General features: G+C 41.0%; 1 protein-coding gene across 2 annotated transcripts in view; it reads left to right on the plus strand.

The window, feature by feature from the left end:
* Positions 1–16,141, plus strand: part of EVC (EvC ciliary complex subunit 1) — a 182,550-nt gene that overhangs the window by 86,514 nt on the left and 79,895 nt on the right. For both annotated transcript variants that reach the window (XM_075569590.1, XM_075569600.1), the window contains exons 10-11: positions 15,393–15,541; positions 15,631–15,729. In XM_075569590.1, the coding sequence (XP_075425705.1) occupies positions 15,393–15,541; positions 15,631–15,729 (248 nt within the window). The remainder of the gene's footprint in view (positions 1–15,392; positions 15,542–15,630; positions 15,730–16,141) is intronic.

The following is a 16,141-nucleotide window of genomic DNA, read 5'->3' on the forward strand; positions in this document are numbered from 1 at the left end:
TTGCTTGATGGTTACCCATATAGAAAGGAAAGGAGGGGTCCATAAACAGAGGTTGCATGGGGGAGGGGAGGCAAGTTAACTGGAACCTGGATTTAAGAGAGTCCCAGAGATTGCAGGCAAAAGATATCACTGGATTCCTGTAGATCCCAGCTGGTCTAGACTTTTCGTTAAGCCAACGGAGATTCTTAATTTCACATGGGAAGCAAATCAAATTTTCTAGATCCACCCACCGCTTATCCGCTGGGTTTGCAGTCCAACTAATTAATTGCCCCAATTGGGCTGCTCCATAATACTTTTGTAAATTTGGGAGAGCTAGACCTCCTCCTGATTTACATTTATAGATAATGTATTTGCGGACTCAGGGGCGTCTATAATGCCATACAAATGTCAACATTTTCTTTTGTACATTATTTAGATCTTTCTGGCAGATTTTAACTGGGAGAGTTTGAAAAAGATAAAGGAGTCTAGGTAGGATATTAATTTTAACAGTTGCTATCCTTCCAAACCAGGAGATTATATACGAGTTCCAGGTTGCCAGATCATTTGTTATTTGATTGAAATAGGGTCTAAAATTTGTAGTGTATAATGTAGAGTGATCTTTAGTTATTTGGACACCTAAATATTTAATATGGTTCGGATTCCATTTAAAATCTAAATTAAGTTGGAGTAATTTTACCATTTCTTTAGGGAGATGTATACTAAGGGCCAGAGTTTTAGGGGCTTATGCTATAAGCGTTCATACAAAAAATCGTTTTTTGAGTGTTGCTATCACGGTATTCAGAAAGCCTCGATTACCTGTGATAGCAAAATCCCCAAAACGGGCGAGTAGCCGGCGACGTGATGATCGCCTCTCTGAAAAGGTCAAATCTAGCGATTTTCTTTCTGCTGCAGAGAGAGCTGCAGAGAGATCCGCCTCGCCCTGCACATATCGCGCCAGCGATCAAAATGTGTTAATATAAAATGTAATACTTGTGTAGATGAGATGGGGTCTCCGGAGCAGAATCGCGTTGATTTCAGGTCCACGGACCCCCTGCTTCCTGAGGTAGAAGACCAGTTATAGGGTGCCGGTATCTCCTATGCATTTTATTCCCATGGTCACGTGACGGGGGACCTTTAAATGCATAGCAGATGCCGGCACCCCATAACGGGGCCTGTATCTCGGGAAGCAGGGGGTTCCCGGACCTCAAATCAACGCACTTCTGCTCCGGAGATCCCTTGCTCATCTACACAAGTATTAACATTTTATTAAAACAGCTGCTACCCACAATAAACATTAAAAACAGAACAACACCCACTTCCTCTACCCCCACATGACTTATACTGTACCAGAGGCCGTGGGTGTCTGGGGGTCCTCAGGTGGTCCCCGCGGGTGTTCGGGGGTCTTCAGTTGGTCCCCGTGGGTGTCTAGGGTCCCTAGGATATCAATTTAAGGGATAATGTCACATCCTTTTGAACTAATGTAACCTATCACAGGGTACAGCAACCAATAGGATTGTCTTCAATCCCATTCACTGTAATACCATGTGATATAGCCATGTGGTTTTAAGGATGTGACGTACCTCCCTTGGAGATTAAAAAAAAAGAGGCGGGGACATGATACAGCAATCGTATTGGAGCTGTACCCTCTGACCATAAAATGTGAAGTCACAGGCCATATATAAGGCCTATACGTCTCATTTTACCTCAAGAAGTCAACTAGACAACATCCTTTTGTAGCTTTACCATGGGTGGATTGACAGATGAAGAAAGAAGATTAAAGAAAAGAAGAAAATAAAGACAGATGAAGAAAGAAGACTGTGATAGAAGATAAAAGAAAGATTTTTGTTTTTTACCTGATGCTGGTCTTCAAGGTGGATGGCGTTGGATTGTGGGTGATGATGTCATTTATGAGAGCTTGCAGATACAACGGGATTCGGAGGGTGAAGACTTCTAAAGGTAAGAGAAATATTGAATGTATGTAAATGTCTTTTTTTTCAGGTTTTTTCATTGTATTTATTTATTTTTATGTTTGTGATTGCCCATTGACTGATGTATTAATCTGTGCCCAGGGTACAGATAATTACAGTGACAGAAAATGCATTTTTTTGGCAAATGCTTGTTTTGAATTGATTTGTAATTTTTAAAAAAAATTTTTTATTGTTTGGAATTTTAATGGCTTGTTTTTAGTACATTTTTGGATTGGTTAACGTTTTAAATTAATTATTTGTTTTGGCTACTGATTTACATTCATTAATTGTTTTGTTGGCTACAGTTTAAAATTAATTAATTGTTTTATTGGTTAGTGCTTATATTTATTAAACTGATTTGGTTGGCTAGTGCTTTTATTTATTTATTTGGTTGGCTAATGCTTTATTTATTTAATTGGGATGCTTAGGTGCTTGTGTATTTCTTTTATTATTGTGTATTTTTGGCCTTCATGCTTTTTTATTAGGGTGACCATTGACTGCTACAGTGGCTTGTCATGCCCATATTATATGGGTATGATGTACCACTATGCCAATCGTTGGGTAGAGGGTGGGTATAGTGGTCTCGGGGTGGTGGTTGGGCAGCGGGGAGGGTGGGTTAATGCTTTATTACTATAGCGGTTATTAACCGCTAAGGGGATTAAGGGGTTAGTGGCCAATAGATTGTATTTTTTCTTGTATTCTTTCTGGCAACGGAGGACATGGACCTGGAGTATGCTGATGAGGATGCCTTTCATGATGGTAGTGGTAAGTAGAATGTTTTATTTACTTTATTTATGCTGGCTGGCTAATGTTTTATTTTATAATGGGAAAATGAGCTATTATCCATATCTGGATAATAGTTATTTTGCCCATTACTGTACTGTATGTGTTGGGGGGGAGGGTATTTATTTCAATATATTGCACATTTTTTTTTGCCACAGGATTGGTACCGCAGGCCAGCGGGGACCACCCGAGGGCCCCCAGACACTTGCGGGAACCACCCGAGGGCCCCCAGACACCCACTGGGACCACCGGAAGACCCACGGACACACCTGTGGGGACCACCTGAGGACCCCCGGACACCCGCAGGGACCACCTGAGGACACCCGCGGCCTCTGGTATCATTCATGTTGGGGTAGAGGAGGTGGGTATTAGTGTTTGTTGTGGGTAGTGGGAGTGGGTGAAGTGGGTATTTGGCCCTTGGTGGGTTGCGGGAGGGGTTAAACCCTTCATTGCCTTAGTGGGAAGCCTCTAAGGTAATGAAGTTTCCTGTAAATGCATTTTTATTGCATGGGATTCATGCCGGGGGTCTCCGGTGCTGATATTAATGGATATCAGCTCCGGACATTCACGGCATCAATCCGAGGCAGAAAAAAAGAACTCCCAGCAGCTTCTCCCCAGCCTCACGCCAACTGTTCCTGGCGTGAGGATTTTGGGAGAAACCTGCCATTCTAAAGCCACGGTAGGCCTCGTTAACCTAATCGCGGCCACTAGAATTGCACGAGTTTCAGAACCTGCCCATAAGTGGCTTATCGTGGCTTGCCTGGCGATTTTTGTTCACAGTCGTCCTTGTATTATCAAGGGCTTGTCTGCCTGAGGCAAAACCCACTTGGTTTCGGTGAACCAATCTTGGGAGAATATCGTTCAGTCTGGTGGCCAAAATGTTTGGATATATTTTTTGATCTGTATTTAATAGGTATATGGTTCTGTAACTAGAACACATCAAGGGGTCTTTCCTCTCTTTTGCAATTGCCACTATAGTTGCTCGCAACCTATCTCTAGGTGGTGAAAGACCAAGGAACACATCTTTAAATATCTTTGTTAAATATGGGAGTATTGTGGAAAATTTCTTTTTTTTCCCAGAGAAGCCAGATCAATTAACTTCCCTCTAATCACTGATTTATGTGCCTCCCAAAGGGTGAAATAGGAGACCTCTGGGGAGTTATTTATTTTGAAATATTGGGCGAGCTCCTCTTCCATTAGTTAAAGAGTTTGTAGATTTGTCAATAAAGATTCATTTAAAGACCACAATCTTGTTTTATTTTTGGTTGTAAGACCCTCCAGCTTAGTCATAAGTGTTGAGTGGTCTGACCAGGCAGAGGGGACAATTGTTGCTGAGAAAATATTATCGCTGATTTGTTGATCCACAAAAATATAGTCTATTCGTGAATAACTATTATGGGGATGGGAGAAGAAAGAAAAATCCTTCACCTTAACATTCATTGATCTCCATGAGTCTATGAGTATCAATTCCTTGGACATGAAAACAAGTCCTCGAGTAGAAGGAACTGTCTTTTGTGATGGTGGAGGGCTGGGGAATTTATCTAAATTTGGATCCATTATTGTATTTAAAACTTAAGATAGAATTAGAAGGCCTTTTTGAACAGATTGTATAAAATGTGTTAACTCATGGGAAAAAGACTCTTGGTTTTCATTAGGAGCATAGATACCTTTAATACCTAATATATAATATAAAGTCAGCAACTTGACTCTGAAAAGCATTTTCTATTATCAACCTGTAACTTATGTCCAGAACACATCTCATCTTGAGATATTGTCTTAGGTTGATTCTTAAGGTGCAATCAGCCCTAATTTTTCCAGGTACTGTAGGTTTAATTTTCGCTCGCCTTGGAATTGAAGCCTTCATCCATGCTGGGCGCTGTGGTTTAGGTGGAAGACGGACCAGCTGGGGGGCCACCAGGTGTTCTAGTTCAAGCAAACCTAGTGATCTCAATTTTTCTTCACCTTCTGGTTAAAGAAGAACATGCATTGTTTCATGGTAAGTGAACAGCAGCTTGCACGGGAATCCCCAGCGATAGCGAATTTTATTGTTTCGCAGTGTATTGGTATATATGATACAATTGATGATACATTTTCTGCTTATTCAGCATGATTTGGGCCAAATCAGGGAAGATAAGAAGTTGGACATTATCTTATTCAATCATTGGAATGGATCTAACAACTCTCAATATCTTCTCCTTGGTACGGAAATAATGCAGGCGTGTGATCTCATCTTGCGGTTTTGCCAGATCAAGATTTTTAGTTCTAGGGACCCTGTGTGCTCTGTCCATCTGGATTTTATCTCCCAATGTTTCTGGTAGGAGAGACATACAAATTCGGGTAAGATATGTAGGGTAATAGGGTAACGCCCTATTTGGGCGTTGTCCACTTCTCCGGTATTCCTCTAATCCATAGGTTATTACGTCTTGACCGGTTCTCGGTACCCTCCAATTTTTCAAAAATTATTTTAACTTGAGGTTTTTACAGTAGTTCATGAATTTCTTGGGCCAGGGATTCTTATGTAAGGGCAGTGGTATTTAGACTTTCCTATAAGTCCATAATATGGTCCCCTATAGACGCTATCTCATCTTGAGGCTGCAATAAATACTCTGAATTTCAGACTGAAAATAATTTTTGATGTCTTGAATAAATACAAGCATTTCTTTACAAATGAGTAGGGTGTCTACTTCTTCCTCAGAGTTTGGTTCTGGATATGCGTCTTCGCCTGCGACAGACGCTTCTTGATCTTTAGCCCCCATAATGCGTTTCTTAAAGAAAGGGAGGCCTCCAGCAGGGCCATAGGTTTTTTTTTGTTGCTTGGTTGGCATGGGTATTGTTGGTCGGCAAGTTGTTATTTATAGTTTGAGCTGAATTTATTTAGGTGATGTTGGCTTTAAGTTTAGTTAGCCCCCTCATTACTGAGGTGTCTCGCTCACTCGCACATTATCTAGGATTGTTCACTTGACTTTGAGAACACGTCTCTGATTTTCTAGAGAGGGTTTATATTTGTAAGGCAAGTCAGTGAGTTGTGCAGTTTTGACCTCACTCCCTTTATCCCTCAGGGGCCAGTGCCAAGTAGAACTTGATATTGAGTTTCAAGGTAAGGCACAGTCGGGGGGGAGAGAGGGGGCTTATTGCTTACCCAGGGGGGAGGGGGGTTGTTTGCCGCTCTTTTCACTTCCTCTCTGCAGGCACTCCCCATAGACCTGTGTTCTCTGCAGAAAAGTGGGACTTGGCCAAAAATCGGTGCAACTACATCCACAAAATAATAATCACAACAGTAGGTAATATCCAAAATATTCCGAATGTGAAATTGAAGAGAAAAGCTTCTGCATGATCTTTCAAAAGAGCTCTGAAAAAATGCAAATTTCCATATATTTCTTGCCAGGATTGTGTTTCTTTGAATAATTGCATCAACAATGTGCCCGAGACCACAGGGATACAGCGGACTAAGGCAACATGTCTCTCACCAGAAGACAGCAGCCTAACTAAAACACTTAGATCAGTGGTTTTCAACCTTTTTTTGGTTAAAGAACCCTAAGTGAAATTCTGTGGAACTCCCAACCCGCTCTAATAGCAACTCTGAGATCAGATGCATTGTAAATGTTTCTGTATTGGATACAATTTTCAGATGACCAGAAAATATCAGGGAACCCTTTAGGGATACCCGGGGAACCCAAGGGTTCCTAAAAACCTGGTTGGCAAACACTGACTTAGATGGTAAAACATAAAAAATCGCAACAGTCTCTGAAATGTTGATTTGCAGAGAAAGTAATCGCAGATTCCTGGCTGTTGTAAGTGGCACAGGCATGCTCCCTGCCGTGAGGAGACGAGCAGGATGAAAAGCAGGTAAATGGTGATGCACAGCTGAAAAAATATGAGATGGTCTGGAAATCAAAATAACGCTAAAAAGATTTAACACATCAAAAAAAATGGAGATCCGCAACAGAGGGATCTCTGTTTTTTTCATGTGTTAAATAGATCTTTTTATTGTTATTTGGATTTCCAGCCCATCTCATATTTTTTTCAGCTGTGCACCGCCATGTACCTGTTTTTCACTCGCTTCTACAAACAGATATGTTGTTAGGGCTTATGGTAGGGGGTTAACTTTAGGGGTTTTAGTGGTTGGCGTAGGGAGTTAACGTAAGGGCTTTTAGGGCAAGGGTTTAATGTTTTAGTGTAGGGGGTAGCGTTAGTATTGGGGGTTAACATTAGAGGGTTTTAGGGTAAAGTTAGAGATTTACTGTGGCCGATGGCTGAGTGTCCCGGTGTGCGAGGTGTGCTTAAAGTATGAGGGGAAAGTGCCAGAGGACAGGGAGGAATTCAAGATATTGGTGAGCGTGGGGACTAGGACCAGAGCAAGAGTTCTGATAAGGTGTGAGGGAATGGGATCGAGAGGGCACGTGGTAGAGGGTGAAGAACAAATCGGAGTAGAAAGGAGAAGGAGTCAAGAGTGGAAGAAGGACGTATAGGTAGAAGTCGAGGGGAAAGGGACCGAAAGAATCTCATCGGGGATAGCATCCACTTTGCCTTTTATGGTGGTTGACAAAGGCTTAAGGAGAAGTGAAGGAAGGACGGGACGTGGAAGGATAAGGTCCGAGGAGGGAGTCCAATAGAGAAAAGATGGCATGGATGAATTTGGGAGTGATGCGTGAGGAGGAGTAATGATGTTTTGCCTTAGAGAGAGCAAAGTAAAAATAGGAGAGAAGTGTAAAAAAAAATAGGCAATATAATAAACATTACTCAAAGAAGCAGCCACATATACATTATTTCTTTTTTTCCAGATGTTTAAGCTCAGCATGCAAACGTTTTGCATATTTGATTGCGGTTATAATGGCCCTTGAAGTATAAGCTGATGAATTTATTCAATGGAAATTCCCAAGTGTCTTTAAGCGCACCAATGTCTATTCTTAATGTATTTTCACATGAAATGCTGCCCACTGCTGAGTACAAATGTAACCCCCATAAACATGTAACACTCCCCAAATTAGTGTTTTTTTAACCTTTTTTTGTTGTTAAGCAACCCTATGATTATATTGTGAAATTGTGAGGAACCCCAACCCTGTTTAATAGTGTGTGTGCTCCCAGCCTATATAAAATAAATGGGGAATGAGCCATGTTAAGGTGGGACTGCTTCTTTAATATCTGTACTAAATTGTACCTAATGGTGCAAACAAATGCAAACCCCCAGCAATAAAGGAACACACAATCCCTGCAAGCTCTAACCGCAGCACCTACCATGATATATATATATATATATATATGTATATATATATATATATATATATACAGTGTTCGACAAACCTATACATTTGGTCACCCCGGGCGAGTGGATTTAACCCCTGGGCGAGTAAATATTGGCCCAAGCAGCACACGTTTGGTACTAGGTGGCGAGTAGATTTTTTTGTGTGGCGAGTAGATTTTTTGGTGATTTGTCAACCACTGTGTATATATATATATATATATATATATATATATATATATATATATATATGTGTGTGTGTGTGTGTCAAAAGGAATGCTACTGGGTGTGGACAAATGTACTGTATACAACAGAAGACAAAAATACCCAATGCTACATCCAATGTGACAGAAAATACATAGTGAAATACTTAAATGTTTGTATTCTCATAAGTAAAGGTCATTTAGTTAAACCCTTTGGCCAAAGTGTTATAAGTCTGCAGCCACATCACGACCTGTATGCAGGTCCTAACACTACCTGTGAGTATTCTCATTTACCTCTACAGTGGAGGGAGAATAGTCTTAATAGACCTGTCCTGCTCAGGTGCATGGAAAAACCTGCTACTTAAAAAGGTGGGGAGGAGTAAGCTGAAACCCAGGGAGGAGGGGCCACCATCCTCCAGACAATTGTTACCAGTTAACAATTAATGAACACACAATCCCTGCAAGCTCTAACCCCACAATCCACCACTATATATATATATAGCACCACCCTGAGGAAGGTCCCACGAGGACTGAAACGTTGGTCATGTTTGTGCTATGTTTATTTTTGAACACAAGTTTTCTTACTTATCTTTGAGTGCTGTCTTGTGTCTGCTCCTGCTGGAGTGGATTACTTTTCTCTTACTATTGGTATAGGACATGCACCGCAAACTATTTATGGTATTGGGAGTGCCGGCTGCCCCATTTTGTTTTATTTATATATATATATATATATATATATATATATATATATATATATATATATAAATCTACTCGCCACCTAGTACCAAACGTGTGCTGCTTGAGCCAATATTTACTCGCCCGGGGGTTAAATCCACTCGCCCGGAGCGAGCAAATGTATAGGTTTGTCGAACACTGTATATATATATGCACCTTGAGAAAGGTCTCGCTTGCGGACCGAAACGTCGGTATGGTATCTTGTTAACCACAATATATTTTTTGACTACCATTTGGAGTGCGGCCTTTGATTTCGTCTCACCATGGTATCATATTGAATATTTTACCATACAGAATTTGCACCCACTTCATTGACTTATTAGACGGAGTGCCTACTGTTCCATGCAATATGATATATATATATATATATATATATATATTTGTATTCTCATAAGTAAGGATCATTTAGTTAAACCCTTTTGGCCACAGCATTAAAGGTACAGTCTTTCCTAGGACCAAAGTGAACCGATTGTAGTGACATATGTATGTGTTACAATAGTCACCTAGATCAGGTATCACCAGGGAGACATATATTGGGGATAATAAACCTTGGCTTTTATTCAGCCATGGCTTCAAACAATACAGCTTTAAGGTAGCATACAAATAAATAGAAAAACAGGCCTATCCCTTGTAAGGGCCGATTCACACTTCCCAGTCCCTATCTACAGGGCTGGGAGGCTAGGCCTCTTGCCAATCTCTGACCCCAAAGCGGTACCTGGTATCAGGGTGCTCTTTCCTGCAGTGCAAGGTCTATGTTGGTGTTCCAGGGGTGATTCCTCTGACAGGTTCAAGGGTCCACTGTGTCTTGGAATAGAGGGTCTGGTTCCCTGGGATCTCTCTCCGACAGCACACACTTCCTTAGGCTTAGTCCCCGTGGAGGCTGCTGCATGCGCACCTGGCGTCCTGGCGGTGCGTGCACAGCTTAAAACCGCGGTCTGTAGGGAGCGATCAGAGGCGTGGGGGGATGAGGCGTAGCCAAAACGGGGGGATCCCACACATTGCTGCCTCTATTTCTGGTAGGAAAAGGTCCCCAACTATTTGGAGGGGGGAAACAATAAGGACATGTGCATAGGAATTGCACCCACACAGCTTTGCAAACAGGAGCAGGAAACTTTACAGTGGCATAACACAAACACATTTTTTCCCTCTCATGGGTTTGAAAAAGCTACTCTGTCATTAGTCAACAGTAGCTGCGCTCCCATTGGTCAAAGTGATCTACCCTCATATTGGCTCCCGGCGCACCACGTGGTCGCGTCGCCGCACGGGGACACAATCATGTTGTATCCCCTGCTAGCTGACGCGCCACAGCACCGCGTAAGCCAACACGCATGGAGACACTGGGGCCACCAAAGAGGTGAGTGATTGGTGTGCAGCACATGCGCCGTTGTCACCACTGGGGACCTAGCCTTAGTGCTAGAGATCCTCCGCAGCTTAAGCAGGAGGCTTTTCTACCTGAGTGATGAGTCAGGTGGATACTAGCTAATTGTCTGTAACTGCAATTAACCAGCTCCCTGCTAGACTCATCAGCCAGATACAGGCTTTCTATAGAAGCCCTTGGTAGACAGGGGTTAAGGCCCTGTCACAGGAACCCCAACCTCTCTAATAGCAAGTCTGATATCAGATGCATTGTAAGGAACCCCAACCCTCTAATACCGCGTCTAAGATCAGATGCATTGTAAGGAACCCCAACCCTCTCTAATAGTGTGTCTGAGATCCGATACATTGTAAGGAACCCCAACCCTCTCTAATAGTGTGTCTGAGATCAGATACATTGTAAGTTCTTCTGTATTTGGTTCATTCGTTAAGTTGTTTTTTTTCATGATTACAAACCAAAGGGATGTGAGCAGAGTTGCAGTGATATGTCTGCTGAATTCAGTTTACCTCTAGTATCTTACATTGTATTAATTAGGGGAAAGAACTGAGAAATTAGAGATGCACAACATTTTCAAAGCAGGAGGAGAGAACTAGTGGAGTAGCCATTGACTTCTAAACCTCCAAAATCACTCTTTTATATAACACGTGGAGAGATACAGTACTTGTGAACACAACTAAGATACTGTGGAAATATGCAAACTTCAATTATAAGTGGGTGTTTCGGGAGGGATATAAGTCAATGGATGCTCTATTACAGAGCACTCCTCTTTTTCTCTCACTGTCCCTCTCTATTGCACAACGCCTATTTTTGGATCTCGATCTCTCATGTAAGACTGCTTTTGTGATTTTTGGACTCCTGTTTGGTAATAATATCTCAGGAGACGGCTACATTTTTGTAAAAATGTGCTAACTGTATGCACAGTTTTGCATACACCAATAAGATATGAGAAATGTTTACTTACATATCCAGTTCCAAAGATGTTCATTTAGATGTAGATTTAACCTACATTAGTTGTTGGATTTGCCTCTGATACATATTTAGTTCTGTGTAATTCCATTTGTGAAGATAGACAGAGGATGAGACACGCACTCAATATCAAGGGTAATAGAGGTGGGGTACTTAGCTGCCGGTGCGCTGGTCCTGGGGAGCTCCTGTAGTCCCAAATGTTCCAGTACAAAGAAGAAGCAGGCACACAGTCTTAGACCGTGTGCTTGCCTCTTCTTTGTATTGTATTATAATTCCATTTGTGAGACATCCAAGTACAGGTAGGTTTATGATGTGAGAGCTGGCAGATTTTTGATGCAGACACAATGAAAAAAATCATAGCTTTTAAATTCAAAAGTATATCTCAATTTATGAAAACTGCTCAATTTAATATAAAGTACCAATGCATGATTTTTGTGTGAAAAATATCCAATTTGTATGTCGGTATCAGCGTAAAGAGAGCAAATCACAATAATTTGTTTTAAAGATTTGTTTCCATTTGCCTAATGTTGCATGGTTCCCTTTCTGTTATAACAACAAAATATTGTCTGTACATCATAGTAATGTGTCGCCGGCACCATTGTTAGAGAAGCAGTTACTATCTCGTCAAGACACGAGCATGGCATTAGACTCACAAATATAACTTGCCAAGAAGAATTTTCCACGCAAAGCAAGAATTTAGCAATTACAATCAAATCCAATTCAATGAACAAGCTACAGTTCATGCATCAGTATCAAGGTACACACATATATATATATATATATATATATATATATATATATATATATATATATATATATATATATATATATATATATACACCCTGAATCTAGTCCCTACTCTTATCCATGTCTTCAGCTACTCCCTGTCCCTATCCCCACATCGTTTAAACATGCAGCTGTAAAACCAATGCTCAAAAAGTGCACCATTACTGCCCTGTCTATGCCTGCCATTTGCTTCCAGACATGTAAATAGCTGCTCTTCTCCCACATGCTCGGCTTTCTTACTTGCCGCGCCTTCCTAGATTCTCTGTAATCTGTTTTTTGTACAGTTCACTTGACTGAAACTGTCTTTCCCAATTTAGCCAATGATCTCTGTGAATGATTCCAATGTGACTTCTCCCTTTTTACACTGCTTGATTTCCCTGTTCCTTTCAATACTATTGACCGCTCTCTTCGCCTTCAAATTCTGCACTTTGTTTATTTGTAACAAAGCAATATCCTGGTTAACTTCATACTTCTCCCAGCGCTCTTCTTCCATCTCTTTTGCTAACATGTCTTCATCCCTGGTTGATCTGTCTGCTGGTGTACCTCAGTGCTATGTTCTGGGACTTCTTATTTTTTCCCTCAACACACTATCACTTGGTGACCTCATTAACTCCTTTGGGTTTAGTATCACCTCTACGCAGCGGATATACAAATATCTATCCACCTCTAACCTGACAACTGCAATCCAGTCACAAGTCTCTGATTGCCTCTTCGATGTATCCTCATTGGTGACGCTCCGCCTCCTCAAATTTTGTCTAAAACTGAGCTCCTCATATTTCTTCTTATACCTGGTCCAATATCCCCCTTCTCCATCACAGTAAACTGAACCACCATGTATCTAGTCGGCAAAGCACGGTGCCGAGGTGTAACATTTGACTCCTCCCTTTCCTTTTCCAATCACATTCATTCTCTGGGCAAAATGTATTACTTCTCCCATAATATTGCTAAGACCCACACTTTTCTCTGTCGCTCAATCTCTAATGCATGACCTTATTCTCTTCCATCTTGACTATTGTACTGAAGTTCTAACAGGTCTCCTTGCCTCAACATTTTTACTTGCCATGTATTAAAAATTCTGGCACTTGATTAATTTCACTCTCTTCCAGAACAGTATCTGCTCATTTACTCCCTAAATCCCTCTCCAGGCTTCACATGAAATTCCATATTATCTGCATTGTTCTTTTCCTCACTTTCAAAGCACTATATAATCCTCTCCGATGTACTGGCCATGCAATTCTTTAACCCAAGCTGTGCTGATAAAGCTGTGTAATCTGGCAGGCATAAGCTCATATGGGTCCATGCTAAAATGGGTAACAAGCAAAGAGTGACCATGTTTGATCATGTGCATGTCATTACCCAGAATCCCTGGCTGCACTGGATGCATTGCGTGCTGAGTGCTAATGGGGAAAGACAGGGTTGCAGGGTTGTCATCTGAGACATGCAAATGTACTCACAAGTTTATATTTTTATTTACTGTACAGTAGAGGTTTTTTGTCACTTTTTGTACCCACCATAACTTTTTAATGTCTGGTTCTGCCCTTCCCTATATCGAGATTTGATATCATGCTGTATCTCTGCTCATTTCCTCTGCTTTGCTGAGGATGGCTCCTTTCCACCCCTTCCATCTCTACTTCTCTTTCGCCTTAGACCTTTCCCCGTTACTGCCCTCCAGCTGTGAAAGTCTTTTACCCTCTGATACGCCAAACACCTTCTTTACCAACCTTCAAGTCATATCTGAAAACACACATTCTCAATGAAGCATTTTCAATAGCTAGGACTCGCCATACCCACTGCTCACCATACCCACAGAGGCACTTGCCAACCATTGTAGTCAATCACTACCCTCAACTGCACTTACTTCTAGCCTTCGTGTCTCTTTAAGTCTCCAATCCTACCACTTAAATTGTAAGCTTTCCAGGGTAAGGAAAAAGGGATATAATTTCCTATTGTGTTCTTGTATCTTTGATGCACTTACTATATTGTAATTCACAGTTTTGATTATATCTATTTTGTTACGTGCTGCTTACATTGTTGTTGCTATATGAAAACATACATACATCAAAGCCCATATCCACAACAGCCTAGCGAACACAAAATTATCCAATATGTCTCCATCTCTGAACTTCACAGTTTATTGAATAGTATGAGATTATTTATAACAAATACGCCACATAGTCTGTTCCACCTATTTACCATTACCAGATTTTTTTTTAGCTACTGTATTTTAGTGGGGCCCCTCACTGTGTTTATCTTGACCAATTTAAAAAGCATTTTTTTTATTCCTCTGTGTTTACTATGCGTGTGTATAATCCGCCCAGTGGAATCCGTTGAATTGATGGTAATTGTTTTCATTCCAAATATATTTCCCAAGTAATTGGTCCATTCCCCCATGGAAAGAGCACAGGTTCTCAACATTTGAATTATGTCTGTAATTGCTGATGGTAGCTAAGGGTCTCGGTAACCTGTAACCGTACCCCACAGTGTGAAGTCAAAAGAAGATCTGCATAAATCTGAATTCAATCAGGGACTTGAGTGGGTGATTAATTTAGCTTTTTTTATGGTTGGATGCATTTACTTTGCCGATTGTGATAGCTCAACTCGCTTTGCTGACGTCTCTGCGGCAGGCAGATACACACTTTAATGCACCGCTCAGCTTTCTCTTGGCATCAGAGTATCAATGCCTTGTTCAGATTGCTTGCTATTATCCCGGGTAGTTCTGAGGCTTTCATACTTTCCTCCTCTAGGCATACGGAGTCGGCAGCTGTGACAATGTGAGCAGGGCTGAAAAGGATACCTTTTTTTTTTAGTAGAGAAACTGAATAAATCCAAGACATTGTATAGTTTTGCATTAATAGAAACTCAACCTTTTTTTCCACTTCATTTTCTAGATATTGAGTACTTTATTTTTAACTTCTACAAAAAAAAACATAAAAATGCTACAGTTTTTACTGAGAAATCTCATATGTGTTTTTTTTTTTAAATTCTACTTTATTTTTGTTTACCTCTCCACAGTATTTCAATCTACAGTATCTGACTTCTAGAAAGTTGCCACCAGCAGGTTCAGTAAGGTTATGTTAAGGTTCAGTGCCTTAATCTGTGATATATTTTCTCCCTGGGTATTTCGAAAACCACATTTTATTCCAGGCCATGTGTTTTAATCAGAATTCTAACCATGTATTGTATCCTGTCTTACAGTATCCAGCCTGATGCGTGAGGAATGTCAATGGATAAAATGATATTTAGTCTGTTTTCACGTATCCTTGCTGCACTGGCGCCCCCTACACTGTTGTTATTCTGTAGCCATTTTTCGGACAAGTTGGGAGAATTTATTAAAACACTGCATATCATTTATTTTGCAGAATGTTTTCAGCAAACCAAAGCCCTGGTAACGAAACTCTTGGGACATCGTAGTAAACTGATAGACGGCCTCCGAAAAACCCAGAAAGAGGAGCAACTAAGTTTCCTCAATAAGGCTCAAGACATTGCAGATCCTGATAGCTTTATACAGGTAATGTTTACAAAACCCTGCAAGCAGTTCTGCTTCTACCTGAAAGTATAATGATGAACGGCTTTAATATATCTTTTTGGCATATTTAGGCGTACCATAAGCTGTTGGAGAAACAGCGTGAGCTTTGCTGTGACCTAGAAGAGGAAGAGGACTGTAAAGCTATTGATGCTGTTGCTGATCTCTGTAAGGTACGATTTTTCTTTTGTACTTTATGCTTTAGCAAAATATGTAAAATGCCCTAAATTATACTCCTTCTTTATTACGTTTATGAAATTTGTAACATCTCACCGCCAATCACACAATCCAAAAAACATGCCCTGGTTGTCAAGAACTACAGTATTCCCTTTAGGCTAATCCTGTACACAGATGTACTGTATCAAGACTAGCAATCTGATGAGCTGCGGCTGAAACAGCGTAAAGCCGCGGCTCTGGTGATGTGCTGGCGCAGTGGCGCAGGGGGCGTCCATGCTTTTGGATTAGACCCAACACTGCAATAATCTTCCGGCACCAGGGCAATCGGGTTCCCACGGCTTGCTTTGGTGACAAAAACAGTAAGTCTGGCTACAGCTGAATATGTAAGAGACACATTCGAACACAGAC

This window comes from Ascaphus truei, chromosome 1 (assembly GCF_040206685.1).
Source record: "Ascaphus truei isolate aAscTru1 chromosome 1, aAscTru1.hap1, whole genome shotgun sequence".
Taxonomy (NCBI): Eukaryota; Metazoa; Chordata; class Amphibia; order Anura; family Ascaphidae; genus Ascaphus; species Ascaphus truei.